This window comes from Rhopilema esculentum, chromosome 2 (assembly GCF_057945365.1).
Source record: "Rhopilema esculentum isolate cy_ngs chromosome 2, ASM5794536v1, whole genome shotgun sequence".
Taxonomy (NCBI): domain Eukaryota; kingdom Metazoa; phylum Cnidaria; class Scyphozoa; order Rhizostomeae; family Rhizostomatidae; genus Rhopilema; species Rhopilema esculentum.
In genome coordinates this window covers 1,070,658-1,096,252 of record NC_142816.1, presented here as the reverse complement: position 1 = coordinate 1,096,252, position 25,595 = coordinate 1,070,658, and the positions used below count along the sequence as shown (strand labels likewise).

The 25,595-nt window shown below is 35.9% G+C and overlaps 2 protein-coding genes across 2 annotated transcripts; one reads left to right on the top strand and one right to left on the bottom strand.

The window, feature by feature from the left end:
- Positions 1-285: 285 nt before the first annotated feature.
- LOC135695334 (uncharacterized) lies at positions 286-7,404 on the top strand. The gene is made up of 5 exons (XM_065214398.2): positions 286-961; positions 3,470-3,718; positions 4,096-4,356; positions 4,777-5,058; positions 7,200-7,404. Exons 1-5 carry the CDS (start codon positions 424-426, stop codon positions 7,211-7,213), a joined length of 1,344 nt encoding a protein of 447 aa, XP_065070470.2. The 5' UTR covers positions 286-423; the 3' UTR covers positions 7,214-7,404.
- A 5,066-nt stretch (positions 7,405-12,470) lies between these two features.
- On the bottom strand, positions 12,471-23,474 carry LOC135695332 (retinoid isomerohydrolase). Its single transcript, XM_065214396.2, has 3 exons — positions 23,320-23,474; positions 16,269-16,552; positions 12,471-14,186 (listed from the first exon to the last, which is right to left on the bottom strand). The coding sequence occupies exons 2-3, from the start codon at positions 16,465-16,467 to the stop codon at positions 12,592-12,594; spliced, it is 1,794 nt and encodes a 597-aa protein (XP_065070468.2). The 5' UTR covers positions 16,468-16,552; positions 23,320-23,474; the 3' UTR covers positions 12,471-12,591.
- Between the last annotated feature and the right edge of the window lie 2,121 nt (positions 23,475-25,595).

Genomic DNA, 25,595 nt, shown 5'->3' with positions numbered 1-25,595 from the left:
CATTATCAGTAGTTTAAGGGACATTTTTTTTACTTTTCAACAGGAACACTGGAAGAATTGGTATTTTTCCCAAAAAGGAACACGGGAGCAAGCACCACCCACCCCGAGTGACCATCTACTTCTGTATCCCGCCCTTCGTATACCGAATGGCCTTGTTGCGCACTGCTATGCAAAGAGGAATAACGCGGAATGCATCACGTTCCAATTTATGCGGCTTGTATCCTTGTCGCTGATGTACACAACATTTGATTGGTTTATTTCCTATACGGAACTTTGGAAGTGCCAATCACCGATGGATGTGCGTAAAGGGTGACTAACCAAAACATTCAGTAGTGATTGTAATAATCATCAAAGTTGCAAGAATGTCGTAGTTTAATCGTTTCGTACTGTAATTATTAAATCATTTAAACATATTAATTCAAGATGTTGTCAGTAACGGAAGATGCGTCTAGGCCATCATCGGATAAACATACTGGGGTACAAAACGTTAACTCACTTACGGAAGAACAAGATGGCGTCGAAGCCTTGGCCGCCGATAATGCAATTGACGGTGAAAATAGGATACCACAAAGCGAAATGGATGACAAAGAATTGTATTATGACACTGATTTCCAGTCAAGGAGAGACCTTGTTCCGATAAGGGAGTTCCTCGATGATGCGCTGTTATCAAATTTTTCTGATAAATATCGCAAAAAGCTTGGTAAACTTCTCGATATAGAGAGACCATCAGGCATGGGAAAAAACTACCTTGAATTAGCCGCAAGACTCTTTCCAGATGAGAATTTTGAGTCACTTCGTTACTATCTTCGGAAAAGCAAGAATCCGACAGCGTTTATCCTTTTGAAATACCAGAAAGAATCAAAAGGACAAGCGAAGTTGTTCGATTTGGTTGAAGCATTATACTTAATGAAGAGACTCGATGCGATAGAGATAGTTCTCACGGCTTACAGTGGCACGAAAGGTTAATTTTTTGGATTTACGCTGCACAGTTTTTGAAAGAAGTAGCTCATTCTTCAATCCTTAATGTGAAGTCCCAACTAGTTAATTCGACATTTTAATTCGAAGTGAAGTAGACTAAGGTATCAAAGTATTGCACCACCTTTTTCAAAATGGCGGCACTTTTTGTCAATCTTTGACAATAAAAGACATTTGAATGCATGAATTGGACGAACTTGGCGCATTTTATAGCAAATTTCGGCTGGGAAAGTTTGAAAATATTGCTGACCTTATATAAAACTTAGTTAGCAATGTATAAATTACGCAGAAACATTTTAATTTGCAAAAAATTTAGACCATGTCTCTAAAGAAGCAAAATTGTCAAATGAGAGGCAAGTTGCTATAAAATAATTACAAGGAAGTGGTCTTCAATTTTAAAAAAGATATCAACAGCTGGGGAAAATCAAAAAAATTTCTTGAGAGTGTTATAGTAGTAAACAAACTGAGAAGTGGGTGACCAAAAAAGTTGAAGTTAAAGGGGAAAGAATTTGTCTGTTTTCTTTCACTGCTTTAGAACAGTAACAGACACGAAATCCGACACTGAGCAAGGTTTTGCAGCTAAGAATCCTTCCAAAGGAAAGATAATAAGTTTTTTGCACAAATAAAAAAGAAAAAGTTACCTGAGTAAATTGAAACCATTTTTACAAAGAATTATTTCAAAAAAAAAGAAATTAAAGCTTTGACATAGCCCAAATATATAGATCCATTTAAAGGAGGCTTTTTGTGGTTTCAAAAGTTTGCGGCTACCCATCAAAATATTGAAATTTGAAACTGCTAAAAGAAGTTTGCTGCTGTTATTTTTCAAGCAAATGCTCTAAATAGATTGAAGTTTTGATTGGTGGTTGTTTTGCTTTCAACTAATTGCCATTTGCCACATAAAAACAAAATTTTTTGCATTAGCTTTCAATCATTCATGTGCCATTTCTCCTCCTTTGAGGAGGCGCAATACTTTTGATACCCTAGTGTATACTGATAGGTGTTCCTAAAGTGTCATGGCCCCCCGATCGTAATGAGAAAATGGCCAATAATTATGTAAATACATTTATGGCTGCATGTCTTTCCTCCCAAGCTTAGGTTTAAAAAATGCATGGCTTTTATGATAATATGATTTGCTAGGAAGTTAGGAAAATTATGTGTGAGTAGGCATATGTAATGATGGGCATCCAATAGAGCCAGTCTGCAGAGTATGGAAAATGCAGGCATGATATCATTTTAGAATGGTTAGCTTTGCACTCTAAATTTTGAAATTGCACACAAAATTTAAAATTTTCCATAGAAGGCACCCTTGGTTTTCGCTTAAATATATAGACGAAATGGACACTAAAATTTATATATGGACATGAGCATTTTATGCAGACGCTTGAATGATATATATTCAAATACATCATACTGACCTTCAAACCCCATATACCTGGGTATCAGGAAAAGCAAACAATTTACATTTGTTATCCAAGGCTCCACCATAGTTGCTGCAAAATTTTCAAATTTGGATGCTTCCAGTTCACTGGAAAATACATTCTTTCGAGCAAATTTCACTGATAGGACCTTTTTCATGAGGGATATTCACAGGAGTGAAGCTATTTTGAAGATTTTATCACTTTCTTGGTCTAGTTTATATATTTTTAAGTTTGTTCAACATTATTGGATTTTGAGATTGGTACAGTATCTCTCAAACGGTTGGAAGTTCTTAATAAGAAGGGGGCAAATAATTTGCATGAGGTATTAGCCCACCATTACCCTTAGCTGCTAAGCATTTAACCATTCCTAAAGAGGAGGGTACTTTGGGATTAATGTTGAAATGGCTTGTATCTCAGACCGCTAGCAGGTAGGACATGTAACAAAAAAAAAGAATTGAATTGTTTCTTTAACATTTCATTCAGACTTGGAAATGAACATCTTTAAAAAATTTCTAGGCTTGGCAAAAATAAAGTGTAATTGTGGTGCCGCAAATAGCCTATAAAAAGCCATGCAAATTTTGGACTTATTACAAGGCACCACACCAAGTGTTTCAGTATCTGGGTCATCAATATCAGGGTACAAAAAACCCTTGCGATCATCCTGGGCAATTAATTGAGGCTCATATATTATCCTGGCAATTCTGTCCTTACGTGCCTGAGAACTGGTATACACCTGCTTTTTATAACAACAATTTTATAAGAACATAGGCTATTGGAAATGGCAAGAAGATTTAACTACTGGAATTGAATGATGATATTAGTGCACAAACCAAACAGAGAACAAAACTTTTCTCGCCACAGCTTCACTTCAACTGGAACACAGCAATGTGATTCAAAAGCTCTATAGTCAAAGTTGTCTGATTGGTTTAAATCGTTTAATTATCAATCAAGCTCAGCAGTGAGTAAATTTCAGTCCAGTGAAAATAAAGTTGAGCACAAGCAATTTCAAGGCTTCATTCTTTCTAGAATAATCTTTATTTTTTTAAGATTCTAAGCTGTCTGTTTGCTTTGAATAGATGCAAAGAAGAAGGAAAATGGAGAAAGAACAAGTTCACTTTTGACACTTTTGAAAAGGAAGTTGTTTAACTATGATGATACTGTTTCACTTTGTTCCGTACAAACAGTTTTATCAACCTCTTCTGGTGGCACATTATCCTCGTACCATTCTTCAGAAAGTATAAGTTCTGTGGCCATTTATAATGACATTCAGTTTCCTCTGATGAACAGACCTCCAGGACAATATTCAAAAGAGAATTCAATAACAAGTATGTTTCTTTCTTTTTCAGACTTGTAATCATAATCATTTTATTCAATAAAACACATGATTTCTTGCAATTTGTCTGGGTTTGTCTTAATTTGTTTGGTGCTTTTATGGCATTCTATTTATATATTTATATATATCTATATATATAGATGATCAGTAAAAAAACAACTTTATTAACGTTTTGCAATATGCTTCTTCAGAATGATGTATATATTTATATATATGTATTGAGTAACTACCTTTTGAAGATACTATAATTAAGAAACTGAATGTCTGTTTTAATTTTTAGTAAATGCTGTCTTTTGCATCCTCGTTATAAATTGTCATGCATTTTTTTGCCCTAGCAAAAGATAAATTTAACAATTTTAAACATTTTAGAATCTGGAAAAATACAAAATTGCAAGAAAGATTCAGTCTTTGTGGTTTCAGCCCAAGATCAAACCACTTTTTGTATACAGTTAGTAGAGTGGTTACGGAAAAAAGGATTTGCTGCAAGGTGTATTGAGAAATATGATTTCATTGATAAACCATATACATGGTTTTATGAGACAATGCATTTTGCATCCAATGTTATAGTCATCTGCAGCCCGCAATATATGGAAATTGTTAGTGATGGCTGCACAGATAAAGACATGGATGGTAAATATTGGGTTTATATGATATTAAAACTCATTTATTTCCATTTTCTCTACATTGCCTGCATGTTTATAGGGTTTTCAACATTCTATATAACAGAAACTAGCCCATAAGTAAACTTTGGAGATTTGAATCAAAAGCTAATTTTTTCAGCAATATTACAACAGATTGAAATATTTTGTGATTTCAAAACACATTTGTTACATGTAAAGGCAAACTTTTTTGTGTTTGATAAAGATGAAAATGGATCCTTTTAAGGATTTATCCTTGTTGACATGACCTAAAAAACAAAGAAGCCAAGTAATTTTTTTCCAAAATTCTAGCTCATTATTAGCAGCTGATGTTTGAGAGTGGCTTAAGCACAGGTTGATCCAATAATCAGTTTTGTTAAGTTTTGAATTTATTTTAAATTGCTTTTTACAGAGCATGATGCTATTGTAAAAAATGCACACACCTTTATGTCACAAGAAATTTTTAAAGCTGGTGGCTATAGTCCAAAATATATACCAGTTCTGCAGCATGGCACACAAATGACTTGCATACCAAGGCCCTTGACATCGAGTATGGCCTGTGTGTTTGGTGCTAGAGACAAAGAAAGTAGACAGGAACTTCTAAGGAGGTTGAGCAAGAAAGAAAAGTATCAGCTTGTGCCAGTGGGGCCCAAACCAATCATCAAGACAAAAATTATTACTGGTGACATATTTGGTAAGCATTCACTTTTCTCTTTTTGACACTTCGACTTGGTGAGAAGTTAGCAGTCACTGATCAATTGAAAACAAAGAACCAATCAAAAGCATAATTTTTCCTCTCAGATTTTTTATCTGCTTTTGGATGAAAAATTTTCTGCTTATTTTTGGTCATTATCAGGCGATTTTCTCTGAATTTTTGTATGTTTTGTAAGATTTTGCATATAAAAAGCAAAATCATTCCTAAAGATGGTGTAAAATAGGGTATTGAAAATATAGGAAACCATATTTTTGTTATTGGGTTTTATTTGTTTTAAAACAAAGAAAGTCTTAATGAATAACAACACATGACTCACTGTGAACACTACATAATGAAAAACAGTATAGTTTACAAAAATTCACTGAAGTTGTACAAAGGTTGGCAAAAGCTGACTAACTTAGCCTTTGCAATTTATACTTTTTTTTAAAAGGTTAGGTTCAATCAACAATCCTAAAAGGGAGTGTCCTTTTTCAACTGCTAATGTAGTTCAAATACGAAGTACCTAAAGTATCCATAAACATTTGCGGTTGAATTGATTTTCAAATGCATTTTTTGTTAAGGTGTGGTTAAGTCAACTTACTTATATTTCCTGTGTTTTGATGCTCAGGCCTCTCCGTTTAAGGCGCGCGCCTTGCCTTGGCACACTCCTATCGTTGCCGAGACGCGCAATAAATCACGCGCCTGGTTTATAAGAACCCTTTAAATCGCGCTCCTTGTGTTTTAATTTTGAACAATTATTATACAAAGAGCCTTGCGGATTCGAAATCGATTGATATCTAAATAAACGGTTGCTTCTTTTAATCCCTTTTTCGAGGAAATTGTTATTGCCTTAAGTTAAATCAAACACCTCTTGAATATATTTCCGGTCACAATAACCAATAAACTGTCATTGTGATTCCTGATTGTTATAAGTTTTTTAAATGGCCATTAATTCAAAGGACCAAGCCATAGAGCTATCTGCTTTCGCAAGTATCGCAAGGACGAAGTTAGCGGATCAAAGACCGAAGATAGGAATGGGAAGACAATTGTAAAGGAAGTGCCAGGAAAGCAATTGAATCATACATCAATGGAACGAATTTCGACTCTTCCACTTTTTCTGACTCCGATTCTTCATCGGAATTTGAGCTGGACATTGACGAACTGCAACAATAATGTGCTTTTTTTTGCTTTTAGTGCTCTATTAAGTAGTTTGTTTAGATATTTCTAGATACAAAGTATTTACATGCGAAAACATGCCGTTTCTGTCTACTTTAACGTAAATATATTTTTTTGGTAGAACGCGCGCCTTAGCAAGGCGAGGCGCGCGTTTGAGCACGCGCCCGCTAAAATGCTCACGGAGAGGCCTTGATGCTTGGTTCACAAAAGATGACTAGAATTATGTTAATTGATGAGACATTCATTCCTCACAATTTACCAGGGTGTGTAAGAACCTACTTTTAAAGAGTTTGGCACAACAGGTTCTTGTATTGTGGGGTACCTATTGACAGTTGAGGCTAAATAGGTTTCTAGTTAGGTTCGTGCTTTCTAAAAAGAAGATATTATTGTTGATTAGCAGAAAATAGAATTAAATCTGATCTGTTTATCATTCTAATTATTTATTAGTGTACCAATGTTGCTGAATGCCCACCAACAACTGTTTATAAAAATGTGGCGATGTTATTTTAAAATAACCGTTTGACTTTAACATACATTGTGCATTTTGAGTTTTATTTTAAAAATTCAATTTTCTATCAACTTTTTTGTTTTTGGTAAAATATATATAAATTAAATGGTGAAATTCCACATATAAGAACCTGTCAGAGATTGTTTGGCTAAATAGGACCTGTCAGAAATTCTTCTTATATTTTTTAGTGTTAAAAAAGCAAATTTCTGCCAGAAGGCTCTTAAAATCCTGGGTTCTTACACTTGGGTTTTTACTGTATTAGATATGGCTTGTAATGTTTTTGATTGGCATTTGAATTTATGTTTTTTGTGTTTCATTTTCTGGGCTCTTTTCTCTTTTTTAGTAAGAATTTTAAGCATGTATTGTCACATGATTTGTATAATTTTTTATTTTATTTCTCTCAATTATATGGTATGTGTGTTACTGTTAGCCTAATTTGATATATTTTCCTCTACAGATTTGCGAAAATGATGTCTGCCAAACCTCTAGTTCTGAATAGTTCTGGACAGTTGTAAATTATTTTGTACATCATTTGTTGGGTAATATATTGATTTTGTCTAAATTAAAGCACATCATAATTGACTTGTTATCAATCATCGTTGGTCCATAGAATCACTAATTTAGGCTTATGGTTTAGATTGTTTATTACTTTCAACATATTACTAATCTTTTTGCTGCATACTATTGTAGAATATTAGTGAAATATTGTCTTCATTGTAAGTTTAAAACTTTTTGCATTTACGACTTTCCTAATAGTGTGAAAGTTGAAAGCTAAACAATTTGTTTTGCCATTTGGTGCAAAGTTATGCTTAGTTACATGCAGTGAAGAATAGTGAAAGACAGTGGCAGTACCAACGAGGTCATAGGGGTAATTACCCCCACCCACTTTTGTCAAAACATGGTCCACATGTTTCGTCTTGAAATTGAATAAAATGTGCTAGGTAGGGGTCATCAGGGCTGGCCGTAAGACTTTTAAAAGGGGAGCAGTAAACAGCTCTCCTAGTAGTTTTCAGGTGAGCAATAAGAATAGAAACAAATTGATTTCAAGGAGAGCAAATTTGCTTTTTAGAACAATTTAGGAGAGCAATCTCTAGCTCTCCTCCAGCGTTTGAGGAGAGCCTGGAGGGGAGCAAGAGCTATGGCTCTCCTCAAATGGCCAGGCCTGGGTCATATTTCCTAAGGAAAATTAACCTGGTAAAAAACACAGCACTGAAACGAGGCAAATAGGGGCATAGTCTCACTGACCATGCCCATCCCCCCCCCTAACTCTGCAGTAGCTGGCACTGTCACTAATTATAGAATCAGTTAATATGTACAATGTATATTTGCATCAGAACCAGTCTTTATTAAATGTGGTTTTGTCTGTTTGACTGAACTTGTTGAAAGTTATTCAACACAACATTTGATTAAAAAAATGTTTTCTTTGTTCAAATGCTCATTAACATGACAGTCAAATCATTTCAGAGTAACTTTTTAATCAAAGCATAGTTTTTTATTTTTCAAAAACGCTTAGATAATTAGATAATAAACACAATGATAATCATCAGTCAGTTGATCAAAGATATAAATTCAGCTTAGCAGATTTTTTTGATTCTTACATGAACAAATACTAAAATAACGAAGAGCCAAAAAGATTATTAGTAACATTTGTAAAAACAATTGGAAGTTACCAAATTCTAATGTAACTTAACTAAAACCGACTTGTCTCTAAGTTTCAAAATTTGACAAAAGAAGCTGATATAAACAAATTTTTGATAATATCGTTTTTTGCAAACAAGAAGCCAAATCCTCAAATTACTAAAAAGGAACAAAGCCAGAAACGACATTTTTGTAGACAACGGTAAGTTTAACAAGCTTAAGCACCTTATAAAAAAGTTTTTAGTATCTAACGTTTCGGTATCATTTTTTATGTTGGGTCAGATTCCAAAGAGCTTTCATTCAGGCTCGTTACTAAAGGGAGGCATGTGGGGGTGTGAGACCCCCCCCCCCCTTGGAAAAAATTTCAATGCAAAAAGAGGAGCTTTTTGCTACCCAGGGAAGCTTAGTGCGCCCACTTTCGTTCACCCACTTGGTCGGCGAATGAAACTTGGAAATACCCCTTGAGCACAATAACTAGCGGTAGTCCCGCTTTCATTTGCTTGCTGTCATGTAGTCAATAAACGATTCTAATGAGAATTAGTTCATCTTGTTTCTCACAGAAAGATTTCCGGGGAAAATATATGCCTAAAAAGGAACACTGTATTTTTAGTTCTCTCTTCACAAAGATATGTGTACTGCTGCTCACAATCTCGAAGTCCGGCTATGTCGAACAAATTTTGATTCCCGTGCGAGTTCGAGATAGTGGGAATTGACTGTAGTCACGTTTCTGTGAGATTCTTTCTAAAATGTTAATCTTCTTCAAAAGGATTTGATTGGATGGTCTGCTAGAACTTTGGCAAATTGCTTGTTAAAGTCAATAACGTCAAAAAACTAGGAGAGTCCATAACGTCAAATCATCTGGTTTGTGATCTTAAGCTTTCATTTGTCTACTTGTTCAGGCATGAAATGCTCAGGCACATTCCCCTTCCCATGCTTCTCCAGGCACCGCAGAGCTTAAGCCCCCCCCCCCACCCCATATTTTTGCAAAATATGCCAAATGTTAAGAAATAAACTACCAATAAAAACTCTTTTTATACGGTTTTAGCCCCCCCCCCCCGCTTTTTAGAACCCCTACTTTTATCAACGCCTGTTCTGTGCCTGTTACCTATGCCACTGCCACTTTATGCCAAAGTCCATGTTTTCACACCGTATGTTGTTGCTAGTATTATGACTCCATCTGTTACTCTTCTCTTCAAATTTTAAGTATTGAATTTTTCTCATGAATCGACATATTGTCCAATTCTTTGTCATCCTGCAGCAACTCTTCTGTCAATTTGTTTGTTTGTTTCGTCTTCTGATGTTAGTAGATGACCTGCAATCCTGGCCAAAAGTTATTGGACTGGGTTGCAAATAGTAGTATTTTTGGAAAAAGACTCTCCCCCCCCCACAGTCAATGTTGATACGCTTATTTCTACGCTTTCGCGATTGCTGTTACTTTGGTATTTTCAAAGAAACATACACTGCTGCAGGGGTTGGGGTTTTGATAATATTTTTGGAGTAAAGTTGCAATTTTAATGGTTTTTTCTCCAATCCATTAACCTTTTGGCCAGGATTGTAGATATTCATATTCACTTACTTCTTCCATTATCTTTCTCTCTATTTTGACCAATGAACAATATCTAGTATGATACTAATAATTAAGAAGCATAACGCTACTGATTGCGTAGGTAGGTAGTATAACGCTGCAGCTCAAACATTATAGTAAGCTAACTAATAATTAAGCTAGGTATACTTTAATAATAATCAAGAAGCATAATGCTACTTTTCTGAAACCGGCAATTTCTGCCTCTTATTCCATTTTCGCAGCAAAAACTTTAATTTTCCTGATGTTCCGTTTTATCATTTACCCTCTTCACATTTTCCCAAAATCCCCAGGCGTCTCACTGAATGTCCATAAATTTTGTTTAGAAATTCGAATGTAGTATTTTACTTGTGATGGCCACATTAAAAATCGTTAAGAGTTTTTTGCTTTTTATAGCTGCTTTATATTACTTGATGTTGTGAAAGACAGTGAAGTTTGATAATTCTTTGTAAAAGACGTTTGATAATTCTTTGTGTTATTACCATATGTGTTTTTATGCTTGTTATTGAATTTGCTGTTTTTGTTTACATTACCTTTCACTTTTGAGTTGCGATGTAATTGCGTATGATGCAGCCTCAAATGTGCTAATGTCAAGATTTGGTTTTCTCTTTTTAATTCCCTTTCGTTACACATGAATAGTTCACTTCTCCCCCTTTTTTATATCCAATAAAAAAAAAAGTTTTTAAGCCATCTACTGGATCGGGGATAGCTAAAAATGCTTCAGGATGCCAAGGTCCAAGAAGGCGTAATTTCAAGTATATCGGAGGAAGGTTTAGCCCTATCCAGACAAGGAGAGGGGCACAAAGTGCCCTCCAAATTGGTTTTTCTTTCATAACGTCACGAGTTTCAAAGCAATACCCCTCAGACCTCTTGACTTTTATTTTTAACCTGTCTGGCACATGTTCATATATATGTTATATAACAAATTAAAACTTTCTTTGTTAATCAGGGGGTAAAAATTTAATCTGCCACGGATTCGCAACTAAAGTAGATACATTAATGGAAATTAGTATCAAGGCATTAATTTGTGTCCTTTTTATGATTCTGACCAGAAAATTTAGATTCAACATCGTTTTTCATGGTTTTTCTGCTGCGCATGCGCAAACATTTATTGGCATATTTCTAGGTGCTAATTTAAAAAAACTGCAAGTTGATGCTATGAACTAAGATAGTTTAGATTATTTTGTCTGCTAAATCATTAAAAATGAACTTAAACATGGTATTTAGTTATATCGATCATTTAGTTATATAGAAAGAACGATAGCCATATACAAAGATGTTGAGTGCTTGTGTTGGAACGTTAATAATTTTGAAAAATAACATTAAAAATGTTTTGTTCGTCTTGTTTCTGTTAAAAAATGCATGAAATTTGCTTATTTTAAAATCTTAGCCCGATACTTTGGGAATTTATATGAAGTTTTTAAGATTTTCTAAAATTTTCAAAACTTTTGCTCCACCCGGCCGCCATTATGATGACGTCATCGTTAAACCACGTGACTTAGAATGAAGCAATAGCAATAAAATGTAAAGAATAGATAAGAGTATTACCCTACCAAAATTCATTGTCCTTGCCAGAAGGAGCAAGAAATTACGGAAGAGGCACTTTGTGGGCCCCTAGTCTCCCCAAAGTTTCAAAAAGCCTAGTCTGGAAAGGGTTTGACCCCCTTGGTCCCCATTATTAGTCTTTTTAAAATTTCTAAAGAAACATGAATAATTTGATACTTGGTTGAAATAGCTTTATGCATTAAGATGGGGGTTTTGGTGACCAGCATTCTTACTTAACTCCTCGATTCTAAATGTAAATGTATTATGTTTTGCATTGTAGTATCAAGGATAACCTAATCTAACTAAAGCCTTTTTTCCAAGACCACGGATTTTGCTGATTGGAAAAAATGGGGGGTCCAGGACTACACAGCTGGAAAAAATGTGGCATACCACGAACTTCAAATTGCCACATCCAAATTTTATTATTTAACAGAACTTTGTTACTTTGAACTCTTTCCACGAATTTGTGACATTTTAAAAATCAAAACGATAAAACGAGAAACGAAAGTAGCCATAATCAATCTGCTTTTTCCCAAAAAATTTTACACCCCACCACTGGTAATAAGCACTTTGACGTTGGTTGTCTTCCTGTTAATGGATAGCAAAGAGCAATAAGCACCTCAACAGGATTAATATCTAAACCAAAATGACCACATTCCCCCCCACTGGCTCTTGTTTCCAAGACAATTATTTTAATTCCCGATAAAACTGCTAGTGGCCAATACCGCTCTAAATTAGGTACTAGATAATGGTGAAAAATTATCATATTATTTTGCCAGTTTCTGCAGATCACCCCCCTCCCGCTCCTAAATTTGCTCCGGCTTGCCTCTGCTGTTCGGTGCTAATAAAGGATAAAACTTAGCCCAGGTTTGAATTTTGATCAACTTATTAAAATGCAGTGTAATTGTTGCAAATGAATTGAAAGAAACAAAGAATTTTCGTCCATAAAAGAACAAAATGATGTATCTTGTGACAATTCGCCTAATGGCCTAATCGTGAGCTACAACTATAAAAGCATTTACACAAAAAAGCAAATTTTCTTTGGTTACAGAAAACTCAAATCCTTCTATATAATTTTAAAAGTCTAAATAAATAGCTGGAATAAAACCAAGAAAACTGAAGCAAAGGAAGCGTATGTGACAAAAATGGTAGCACCCGATGATGGTGCGCTGGTGCTCTTCATTGTCGAAGGAACCTTTGAAGGTATTGGTGAAGATGTTTGTGGGTTCGAGGCTAACCGCTTGTAAAATCTGTTGTGAAGACTTATTAAGCCAGTATTGGGATTCTTCACCATTGCAATAAGCTTCATGTCCGTTGCATTGAGAACAGCTAGGAAGCTTGAAGATGGTATTGTATCAGAAACAGGACCGGAGCATAAAATAACGCCTTCATCCTCACCCACCGCTTCGTCCGGTTGCATAAATATAGGCTCTTGCGGATAATATCCAACTGGCGGAACCCAGTAAGTTATTTGTTTTGTCTTCACGTTTAACTTGGCGATGCGAGTGTCTCGGGTTACTGGGTTGCTGACAAAGTAAGCATATGTGTAGTCTTTGTTATGGAATCTATCAGAATTGATCTGTGCGAATTCGGCCTTTCCATAGGGCTCAGTTTGAGTGAGAGAGCCACTCAAAGAAGGATCATAAGACCATGTATTCTTGTTGATGGCAATACGAATAAAGGATGTGCTCCAGTTATAGCCATTCATAGACTCGAAGACTGAAAAAGCTTTTACGTAAAGATCAGTATTATGGTAGGCCATTGTATCCAGGTAGATGTAGTTGCTATCTTCGAAGGCATTCAGGCTGTGAGTGAAGAATCTTGCGAAGGGAAGAAATACTCTGTGCACATTTGACATGTTACTTCGATCAAAGAAAAGAAGGCTTGAGTTAAAGTCTTTGTAGAATTTGAAAGAGCGCGGGAAATAGCCCATAGGTTTTCTTATATTTGCGTAGTGTTGACAGTAATCAAAGAGAAAAGAAGATTGGGGGACAATTGCATAGTTGTTTGTTAGTTCTATGTAGTGATGATACCCTGGCATGATTTTGATGTCATCTAGACTCAGTCCTAGACGACACTTTGTGAGATTGTACTTTCCAAGGACATGGCGAGCCACTACAGTACGATTAGGCCCTTTCATATTGTAGACAATAATGGCAGCTTCCAAATTGTCAGGTTTTGTTGGAGAGGCTCTTTCGATGTCCATAGTTGAATGCCAGATCGTTCCATCCTTTTCTCGCTGTTCATGCGCCGGACTGTTAACAAAATCATGAGTAGTGTTACTTGGGAACCCTTTATCATGAAACTTCCCAACATAATTTCCAAGCACATCAAGTTCTGGGGTGACTGTTAATTCTGCAGGACCCACTAGTGATTCTGTTATTGCAAAGACTGGATCTTCAGGCCGTGACCGCCAGAAAACAATGTTTGGTGTCGCCCACAATGTCTCATTGTACTGCATCCCCATGTTTTTCACGTATGCAGGAAGATCTATTGGAGAGAACACTGTATTCCAACCAACTTTGGCCTTCCCTATACTGTGATTATAGTGTTTCCAAATGCGTGTTTCCTTCGTGTCATAAAATCTATTAGAATATCTTATTTTGCCACTTTTGAACTCATAGCGTCCGACCATGGAAATGCAGTCAAACATGTGAGGTATCCAGTCTTCTCGTGGTCCTAAGGAAAGATAAATTTGAACAAAATCAAAGTTTGCACGTGTGCAAAAGATTCCAACAAATTGGCAATAAGACGGAGATTGTTTCAAATCTACTTTCTTTAATTTAATACAGATTAGATTTAGATGAATTGCCAGTGATCTGACGCACCAAGAATTCAGCACAGCAAAACATTACTCTATTGTGAGGCACTAGAGCAGTTTTTACTTGTTACACCTTAAAATTTCAGTAGAGCCACTAACCAAAAAAGAAAGCATAGGACAAAAGAGTTTAGTTTTCACAACATATTAATGTTATGATTTGCGTTATTTCAGTAATTGTTTTACCAAACTCTTAGTACTTTGTATAGCAATAAGGAACGATGCTATCATCCACCAGCATGGATTTTATCAAATTTATACACACAAAAATTGATACGATCCAAGAGTCATATAAAGAATAATGGCTAGTCTTAGCGTTCATCGACTTTTAATATATCCTACGTTTTTGTCGAAAAAGAGAAACATGACTGATAAATATATTCTAAATATAGCTTTTTACTCAGAGTCAGAAAAACCCCATGGCTCCACGGCCACTGGCCAGAGGAAGGTTGTAGTAGCAAATGAAAATTGAGGAAGATTGCCGGAAATTTTGAAGCTTGTGGAAGTTTGGATTTCAAAATACAACCACAAAAAAATGAAAAAGAACTCAAAATAAAGTTCAAAACGTCCTGGTTTTTAATATAAATATGTTTGTAGAACTGCTTTGCTCCATAAAACTTAGGCATTAACTTTTTACAACTTTTATATTTGAGTAATGTCACGCTTTAGTTATTAATCGGCAAAGGCATCATACTTCAAATCGGTCTCTAAAAATATCTATAATAAAAACAAGATAATGATTTCTAGAAAAGTTTGAAATAAGGGAGTTTTCCGGGAAAGAGATCAAGACTAGTTGAGTAGCACTTTTTATGACCACGCCCATTTCAAACCAATTAAAATGAGGGGGTTTTATAGCTTGATAATCCAGACCGGAGGAAGATTGACAACTTTTCTGGACTCTGTTTTTACTATCATGATATTTCCAAATTTTCTGACAATAAATTAGAATATAGCAAAGATTTGGACTTTAATACCGGTTTTTCCAAGTTTTCAAGTTGTGTCGCTTTTTACGCCCAGGAAAAGTTCAGAATCATTATTTTCTTAAGGTATTTAGGCTCAGCTAGTTAGGTATTCTTGGAGAACGTGTGTATTGCAGACATACAAAAAGGTAGCAATCAGATGAATAAAGTATGTAAGCAATCACTGAGAGAACGGGTACATGCTCACAAAGTCGTTTTTTTAACAATCAAACTATTTTATTTTCATTTTGGTGCTAGATTTATTTGCTAATTATATTATCGTTATTTTGGATGAAGTACCACACGCAACGTACAATCAATAAGAGAGGTCACAATCGGTGAGTTATTATCAGTGCGACAAGTTAAAGTGCTCAGGATTAAGGTGCTGGGCATATCGTGTCTAGACCTAGCCTTGAAGTAGGTTATATCATCAATATGCAACAGCCAAATGTCCAGTTTCAGAATAATTCAAATTCAAATTCAGTTTGTATTCTGTTCTGCTTCGATTCTAGACGAAGATCATTGCCTTTTGTTTCTTGATGAGAACGATATTCTGCAGAATAAATTACAGTACCACAGTTTTTATATCGTATCTTTTGTTGCCAAGATTCAACCCTTGTTAAATGTAAAATTTTATAAAGATTCTACAAAGATTATCATTATCGCTCAAATTGTTCAATAATTATTTTCCTTACAAGCTTTTGCCAAAACGTTTAGCCCAATAGAAGAAACCACATAACTAAACAAGCTACATTTGTCCTTACTTTGAATTTGAATTGAATCAGAATCTCACAAACACCCACAATTAGGTTCTTGTGAAAGATGAAAATGTGATTGGCAGTAGATCGAATACATATAATAAAATAGAGTCGTTTGTGACGTCACTTAAGGAAATTCTGTATTTGGAAACGCTTTATCAGCATGTAATAAAAGAATTCAAGATGAGTCAAATAAAGAAGAAATCATACGAAATGTGTTTATTACCATCTATATCCCCATATGAAGCACAGGATTGGCGCACGAAGTCCCCTTCAATCCAGCTGGGGATCTCTCCAGTGATATCGGAAAGAGGCTGATTCTGAACTTCTTTTGTTGTTTGGTAGAAAATGTTGCGATAGTTTGGATCGTATCCAAAAACGCTGACCAAAAGCGAAAATGCAATCAATGTATTGACAATATCCATCGTCTTTGGTCCAGACTATCTTTGATTATTGACTTTGGATTTCACAAGGAGCAGCGAGAATTTCTTTCAGAAACAAGTTACGGAGCTGTGAAAAAAGTAAACCGATTTTGTTATTGATTGTTTGATAATATTCTATCTTTCTAGATATGGAATTGCGAATCAAAATACAACGCAGTATTAAATTACACAATTTGAAGCTTTGAGGACCAAGTTTTCTTTTGATATTAGTATCATGCGACGACTGCCACAACGAAGGAGGAAGAAGGAACCGACTTTTTCACGACCATTTATGAGAACCACGCTCTTCTGTAAAACCAAATCCTTTTATGCAACAATTTCATTGTGTTAGAAAACAGGATCACTTTTGGACAATATCTCATGTCAATTACGTCATTGCGCTGATGCTGAATCAGCATTTTGGCATCAGCAATCAACTGAATCAGAAAATATGTAATTTGTATATTACGTAGTTGTTATTCTAGGCTTATGTAGGGTATAAAATGATGGTGAATAAAGGAAAGGCCACACTAGCAGGCTGCTCGACGGACTCCGCTCGAATTCTTAGCTAAAAATCGATTAAAATGTAGTAATAAGGGACACCGCAACGCGCCGCGTCGGAGCAAAAGTAGACGGGCTAAAAAGTGTACAAATTCAAAATAGCCTTATTTACTGCATCATAGGGTGGTTGCCTAAATGAGATAGATTCTTGTCGCCTGCTTGCGTTCCTTAGTCGTGTTTGCTTCTTAAAAGCTACCGCATAAAGAAGAATTTTTGACATTTTGCTCTTGTCGTATTGCGAAGTGTTTTTCCCTTTCGAATTCATGCCTTTTAAACCTGCAAGTAAAACTTTTTCACCAAAATTTTCAAGCTGTGATATTTTTGAGCGAAAATTTAAAGAAAATCAGACATTTTTGGATCTTTGTAAAAAGAGCAGATATGTTTGGGCGATGTATGAAATTTTCTAGGCTGACCACCCAAATCCTTATTAGGTTAGTGTCCTTCTGCTGGATGAACAACATCATTATTTGAAATAGAACATATATTGTTCAGATTTTAATGAATTGAATTACTGGCCCTGGTGAATATTGTCAAATTTTAGTCCAGGCCCATGCCAGCATGTTTGTAAAGTGGGCTATGATACTTCCTTATATAAGAAGCAGATAAATTGTGACATAATATAATTGGGACCAATTCTATTGACTTCAGTTTTTTGGAGGCCCGATGTTCTTATTTGTCGGGTATTTTGAGGCTCAGAAGTTCTTGAAGCTGCTTATACTTCTACAAAGATCTTTTTACTTTCAATGCAATTTACTGTTTCTGAGGCCTTTCACAACAGTTTTTCATGAAAAAAGTGTAGCCGACTAGTTGATACAATCTCTTCTGCTCTGTCACGATTAGAAAAAATTTTCTAAAAACATCGCTGTCCCCTCTAATTAGGGAGAGCCTGATCATGTTCTTACGATTTTCTTTATTTTTTGGCAAAAAGAGACTTAAAATGAGCGTAGTTTAACTACCGACTTAAATTCTGGGTAGTTGCTCATGAGAATTAGAAATTGTTGAAAGTGTTTTTGAGAGCCCAGAACTAGTTTGAGAAAGAAAAAGAGTCAAATTCTTTGCAAAATAAAGTTAACTGTATCTAAGGGCAAGATATAAATCAAAGGGATCTTTGGGTTTATGAAAAATTAACATATCAATAGAAAATGCTAATCTACATTTGTAACAAAAAATTAGTCAGCTACGCGAGAAAGGAGTCCTTGGGAGGAAAAAGGAAAGAAGAGGTTATTGGAAGGAAACAAGGTCTCCAGTCATAGGAAATAATAATGTCAATCAATCAATCAATCAATCAATCAATCAAACAATATTTTTCTACACGATATACTTTTCAGCAAAGAAAGAACTATTTATAATATTTGTTTAACAATATTAAGAGAGAGAAAAAATGCGAATTGCTGGGTCTTTTTTCGAATGTCGTTAGGGATATCATTCCAGTTTTTGACACCAGAGAAATAGAAACCTCGTTTTGCATACTTCAACCAAACTTTGGGAATTTGCAGGATCGTTCGTTTTAGACAATTCTCAAAATCATTCATCAAACCAAACACGATCCCTATAGAATACCACACTTAATGCTGCTTTTGCTTGAAGTGGATCCGTCAAAAAAACAGAACTCCTCCCTATTGGTCAGATAAGAAGTGAAACAGCTGTGGGAAGTGCCCTCAGCACCATACTCTCGTAACTTCGACAATAGGATTTTATGGACAACGGTATCGAATGCCTTTTTGAAATCAAGAAATATACTTAAGTTTGTCTTCCCCTCATCAGAATTCTTGAATCAGGGATCTATAACATTCAATAGACATGTCATTGTACAGTGCAGTTTTTGGAACGCAAACTGGTTCAAGCAATGCCTGTTTTGTCTCTTTAGAAACTCCATTAGTTGGTCGTGTACAATCTTTTCTAAAATTCTGGACACATCTGATAACACTGAGATAGGCCGGTAATTGTTTACATCTGTTTTTGTGCCCGCCTTCTGAATAGGTGCTACTCTAGCTAATTTCCAGATTTGGGGGAAAATGCCCCTTTTCTAAAGATGTATTGTATATCAGTGTCAGTGGTTTCGACACTTTGTTTATGGCATCTTTCAGTATTTTGACGGGGATTCTGTTGGCACCAGAACTTAAGAGGGTCAATCGGTACTTAAGAGGGTCTATTTCCAAGGTACTTAAGAGGGTCATCGGAAGGCTGACTTTGTATTTTCCCCGCTAACTTTGGTCCAACCATTGTAAAATGTTTGTTGAAAGCTTCTGAAATTCGTGAAGATGATTTTAGTTCTGTGCCTTAAATGATAATGCTTTGAGTCGTGATAATACTATCAAAGATCGAGGCCATGAGATCAGGAACTCAGGCTCGCCACTAGTTTGGGGGCGTCATGTTCCAGTCAATGGCTGACAACTCGTCCAGGAATAATTGCTATTGTGTAAAGCTATTGTCCTGTGGGGGCTTTCTTGAACAAGATATTATTCTGCAATTATGCTTATTTGCAAAAATTATTTTAAGGTGGGGGCTTATTCGAGCGTGGGGGCTTATTCGAGGATTTACGGTAAGCTTGAAAGTGGGAGTTGAAATTTTGAACCAGGCGGGTATGTATCAGCATAGGCAGAATCAATGATGTTGGTGCTTTATTTTGACTATGAAACGGTAGAAGTCACGCGATTAACACAATTTTGCTGTTTCTCCAAATTACATAAACTTTTCTTGACTGCATTACCCCCCCCCCCCCCAAACATAGACGTAAGAGCCAGGGGCATTGGGTATGTGCCCTCCACTTGCATTCCACTTAAGCTAAATGTGCTAATATGTGCCATCTTTTTTCAGAAAAAATTGATCATGTTCCTGTTTGCAGCCCATGAAAATGTTCCTGTTTGCAGCTTGTTTGCAGCCCAGGATGACAGCTTCTGAACTTGCCAGTTTTTGGTGCTCAGAGACCGCGCACTTCTTCAAAAGTGGAGGGGCTAAAATGGGTCTGACCGGAAAATCTTTGAGGCCACGCCCTCTTGAACGCCGAAAAATGCCTCTTTTAGAAAATACTTGCTCATTTCTATTGAACTTTTAAAAACAGTCTGGTTCAGAGAAGATATCAATAACTTTAAAAATACACTCCTTTTTTTATAAGAGCCAGTAAATTTAAGTTCAGGCTGACTGTTCTTAATATTTTTGAAAATCTGAGGCTGGATTGCAGTGCTATTGCTAGATTTTTCGCTCTAAGAAGGTGTTCAGGCCTCATTAAACAAGATTAAACAATTAGAAAAAGAACAATAATGGCTTCCAGTCAATGAGAACTGCTACTACATAGGAGAAAGCTATCCAAAGTTGCGTTAGAGTGAACCTAACAAAAACTTTTAGCCTATTTTTGCAAAAAAGTGGGTGGGCTATAGCCCCTGCTAACCCACTGGCTGCGCGGTGCCTGTTTGGTGCTCATCTCTTGAATTTACCCAGAAGAGAAACCGCAAAGCCAAGTGTTTCTTTGATGAACTATCTCGAGATGATGCGTTAAGTGATCCAGAAAAATGGTTTAAGGTCAAGGTTTTCAAACAAAACAGTCGACACCGCTCTTATGCAGCCTCCATTGCGATTTAATGGGTAAAGTTTGGTAACAAACCTTTTCAGGTTTCTTCACCCCAAATCACTGGCAAAGTATGAATTGTCTGATCAGATTTTCATCACAAAACCTGTAATTGCAGCATATCAAGATGATTTTACGGAAAATTTGGAAACCGAATTGCGGTTATTTGCAAAGGAGTCCAAGAAAGATATTGCAGACAAAGAGTCAGTTCTGGAAATTGTAAATTTTATGCTGGAAAGCAGAGTGAATTCTTTCTTTCCAGAAGTATACAAATTGCTAATTCTGTTTGTAACAATTCCAGTTACGGTTGCCACAGCTGAGAGATCATTTTCAAAACTTAAATTGATTAAAATGTACTGAGACCAAAGATATCTCGAGAAAGACTCGATAACTTGGCAATACTGTCCATAGAAATTCGGAAGCTATATCAATTGATAAGACTGAACTCATTGAGCGATTCGCACATGTCAATGCTCGAAGGCATAAAATAATTTTGATTTCTGAAGAGTGAGTGATTAGGCTCTAAAATTTGACTCAACCTTAATTAAGTATGGGGGCCCCTAAACACGACTTTCACTAAGGGCCCCACACTGCTCCGTTACGCCACTGTGAGGGGCTCCAGCCTGGATAGAACACCAGTTGAGCAAAGCCTATCGCTTCAAGAAACGTTGCGTTGTCCAGCTCTGGCTTTGATGATATTGAATATAGGGTATATATTTCACAATAAACCTTTCTACCAACGATATTTCCCAGTGGCGGACTGGCACAGATTTGTTAACCTGCCGCAAAGACTAGAAGGGGCGCTGATGGATGTGGTGTGAAAATTTGGGCATGGTCAAGAGAACATCTTATCATAATGTATAATTTTCTAAGCACGTAACATAGGTAGCAGTAGCACTATTAGCAAAGCTGTTGATTAGAAAACATTTTTTACTTTGGACCCATTCCTTCCCACAATCACATGCTATGACGCAATGTGCAATTTTAATTTTGGTGTTATCCATGATATTCGTGGAATGCTTTGCCAGATTGTGAAGAGTTCAGTCCGCCACTGTTATTTTAATTACCGAAATGTCGTCCAATTTGACAATTGTTGCTGAAATAGCGACAGAAATAAAGGCATTTTCCGAAATATTTTGCCATTTAAAATTTGCTATTTGAATCTCCATCATGTACCAAATTAAAATTTCTGACGCATTTCAAAACTATACTTGCTAGCATGAATAATCAAAACTTAATGGTAAATTGAGAATCTTGAAATGGCTTTCCAAATATTTTGTAATTGGGCTTTTTATCAACTTAAAAGATATTTATTGGTTTTTTTTATATTACATTGAAAGCTCGAGCAAAGAAAGTAGCTCTTTCTTCAACTCAGTCTTTGGTCATTTTCTAAATCACCAATGGCTAAAATACTGTTTTTATGAGTACACTCTTTTCTTTTTATAAGAAAATTTCAAAAGATCACGAGCCTCATTATTGGTCAAAAGTTAAGAACAAATTAAGAACAAGCTGGAGCTGAGCAAATGTAAAATGCAATTTCAAGGAAAATTTCATGAGACTTCTTCGGTGGATATTAAAACTTGTATGCAAATGAAGATTGTCTAAGTCACTTTGTTGACCATAGGCGTAGACTTGCATTTTTTTCAGGGGGGGGGGGGGGGGGGGGGGGGCTCAAAAAATTAATGACAATTCCTAATGGCAGCTGCTGGAGTCACAGGATAGAAAATGGATTAGTTAAGGGCTTAAAGATTATTTTTTCGTGCATTTTTCATTATCGAGGAAGAAGAAACACACATGAGATGATGGCAAGTGTATTTTTAAATCATAATCAGTTTCTTTAGGTTGAGATCATCAGTTCTATTTAGGCACCCAAAATGTTTATGCGTGGAACCAATAATATAACAAACTAATCAAAAAATTGGTGAAGCATTTCCTTTCCTCAAGAGGGGCTGAAGCCCCAGAGCCCCCTCTAAGTTTACGCCTATGTTGTTGACAGATTAGACCTGGAAACATCGCTGGAGCGAGAAAGCTAGCAATTGCGCTGTTTACACCCGATTTATTTAAGAACAAATTAAAAACAACCAAGTCTCAGATTTTCGAACAAATTAAGAACAGTCAGCCTGAATTGAAATTAACTGGTTCTTATCTTACAAAAAAGAGTGTGAAAATAGCTTTGAAAAAGCAAACACTTTACAACATATAACTTTAGTGTAGAGTATAAACTTTTTCGTCTGACACTCTTTAGAGTTTAAAACGTCAGAACATAGATCAAAATTTACGCTAGGAAATATATATAGACAGTTGTGGATCGAAATAAGCCAATCAGAAAAACGCAAGCACAAGATCGGTATAGTTGACCAATCAGTGCCGCGTGCCTAAAGAAAAATTACCACTTGAGTCAAAGAGGGAAAACGAACTCCTTCTGTCTACACAATGGCGGCTTTTTCCGAAGAATGTAATTAAAAAAGAGTGTATTCATTTGGTGACAGTTGAAGGATTTCAGCGCAAACATTACACGCACGAAATAAAAAAATTGATATAACTTGCATTATAAGGAATTTACTATACAAAAAAAGCAAAGGAAACGATTTAAAATAACTAAAAAGCGTAGTAAATCATGACTTTTATTCATTCAAATAAAGAAACTGTTTTATATCTCACTAATTCTTACGTGAAGAGCATTTAATATTACTACAACAACAAAAATTGCACTAAGATAGTTGAAATACCTGGTCACAGAGTAAGCAGCTATGCGCTTGCGCTCCTGTAGACGTCTGCCTCTGCATTCGATTTCGATTATATTTATGCTGGGTCTCTTGACTTTGCGATGCTGCCCCCTGATTCTGCACGTTCACGGAAGTAATGGTCCTTAGCACGTAATCATGTTGCAGCGAGGACGAGGAAGTGAAATTTTGAGGAAGTGAAGTAACTGTTTCTTTTTTGCAAAAATGTCAATCACCTGCTAAACAAAGGAATGTGAAGTTCCTTTTTGCGAGCGATTCCCCATTCTAAAAGGGAAGTGTTAAGTCACCTTCGCCTTACCCCCGGTATGTCGCTTCAATTTAGAATTGTCTGTAATATCTTGGAAAAATGGATCTGTGGTTGCAGCGCACGAAACGAATTGAATCGGAAACCCACGTACAAGGTTTAAACACAATCATAATTGTTTTGTGACGCAAGTCGCGTCGCAATGAGGCTAGTCTTATATTCTGTGTCTTAACGCACGCAAAGAAACCAGATACTTTTTTCACACGAAAGTTCTGATTGAAACGCTATTGGGCAAAATTGCGTTAAATGAAATTTTTCTTATTCCCTTCTCTTTGAATCAAGTCTCTTCGTCATAGCTCTTTATACTAAACTCCAATCGCCGTTCCGTTGCGTTTAATTAGTAAGCGCATTAATTTTGTGATTCCTTGCTGTCAAAAAATTCATCTCTTTGGGCAATCACGGACGAGGAGAGTGTTTCCAAGTTTTAGGGGTAATTTGTATCAATAAAAAAGAAACTTTCCAAAACCTTTCTAAACTTAGAGTCAATTAGGGGAATCCTTTTTTCAACCCGCCCTGTTATTTCTAGCGCCCTTGCTGCACTCGATATATGAAAATATTTGGGGGATGGGGTTTGGTGCTGGCTTAGTAGTTTAAAGTCTGCAATTTTGATTGCAAAATATGTTCTAGCTATGTAATTTAGTTAGAGAAGACAGTTTCAAAACAATATTCAGGGGTATGTTTGTGACCAGATTGTCTTTCGTTCACTTCTTATTATCCGTTTCAGGCTTGCGCGATGGTAGTAGAGCAATTTTATCCCTAAATAAATTTCTATTAAAGATAAATATTTTATATCCTATATCAATAAAAACACGTGCATTGTCCAAATGCAACACACCCTCATGTTCTCAGTGTGTTGGGAAGAAAATGAACAGCCAGAATAATAAGAAATTTGAAAAAAAATATTTTCTGCGAACAAAACTTTAAACAAATTGTTGATGAAAGCAAGTCTCAAATTTTGCAAACACACCTTTTTCCATAAGAATTATTTAATCAAAACACGAGCTTCAACATTGGTGAAGCAAAAAAGCTCCTAACAATGTTCAAAGATATGCTATATCGTATTTCCTCTAATGAACGCCACCATCTGATACACTTTATTGAACGCCGCACCTTCAGCCCAGGGGCGGACAGGCTCCAAATTAAGGGCCCGGGCAAATTCGTCGAGAAAGGGGCCCTGAAATCCAAATTAACTTTACGGGTATCATCGAAGTCCTTTGTGGCAAAATTTTTAAGGCTTCCTTAAAAGGCTATTGAAATATTGCTATTAGTTTTCATTAGTTACCACCATATACCTTAAGAAATTCCAAATTCAACACAGCGGAGCCACATTGAAAAACCTATGAATTTAATACCGTCTCATACAGATGTAGCCAAATATTGAACTAACTTCCAAATGAAATAAAATACTCAACAACTTTTCAAATAATCAACAAAAAATCTTGTAATTTTCATCGTTTAATTGTAAATGTGATCTTTGCAAGGAACATTGATTTACGTTATATTTATCGTTGGTAATTTAAATTAGTTGGTTTTAATTAGCTCCAGTATAGCAAGAGATTGTGCCAACTTTAAATAAAGAAAGAAAGAAGAAAGCCAGGGATGTGGGCATTGGCGTAAAAGATTGACATGGGGGTTCTACAATCCTTTATTTGGCTTGGCATAATTTTCACTGTATTGCCTAGGGTTTTATTGTGACGTAGGATAAGAGGAAAGAGAAAATCCTTGCCATTGTGGGGGAAAATTAGCGTTTTCTAGCTAAATGACTTTTAAATGGGAGAAGAATGTAGCAAAGAAGATTTAACGGCGGGTTTTGATCAAGAGTTTATTTTTTCTATAGTGTATGAATTTCTAGAGTTAAATCTGGCTGCATTAAGCGTCGCTGTAGTGTTTCTACAACTAAACTTTTGATTGGTGGATGGCTAAACCCCTCAAACATAAAAATCCGCAATGAAATAGT

What these genes read in the sequence shown, in the direction of transcription:
- LOC135695332 (XM_065214396.2), bottom strand. Translation starts at nt 16,467, where the DNA reads ATGGATATTGTCAATACATTGATTGCATTTTCGCTTTTGGTCAGCGTT. An exon ending in TTCATATGGGGATATAGATG is followed by an intron (nt 14,187 to 16,268) that starts GTAATAAACACA and finishes ATCTTTCCTTAG; the next exon opens with GACCACGAGAAGACTGGATA.
- LOC135695334 (XM_065214398.2), top strand. Translation starts at nt 424, where the DNA reads ATGTTGTCAGTAACGGAAGATGCGTCTAGGCCATCATCGGATAAACAT. An exon ending in GGCTTACAGTGGCACGAAAG is followed by an intron (nt 962 to 3,469) that starts GTTAATTTTTTG and finishes TGCTTTGAATAG; the next exon opens with ATGCAAAGAAGAAGGAAAAT. An exon ending in AAAAGAGAATTCAATAACAA is followed by an intron (nt 3,719 to 4,095) that starts GTATGTTTCTTT and finishes TAAACATTTTAG; the next exon opens with AATCTGGAAAAATACAAAAT.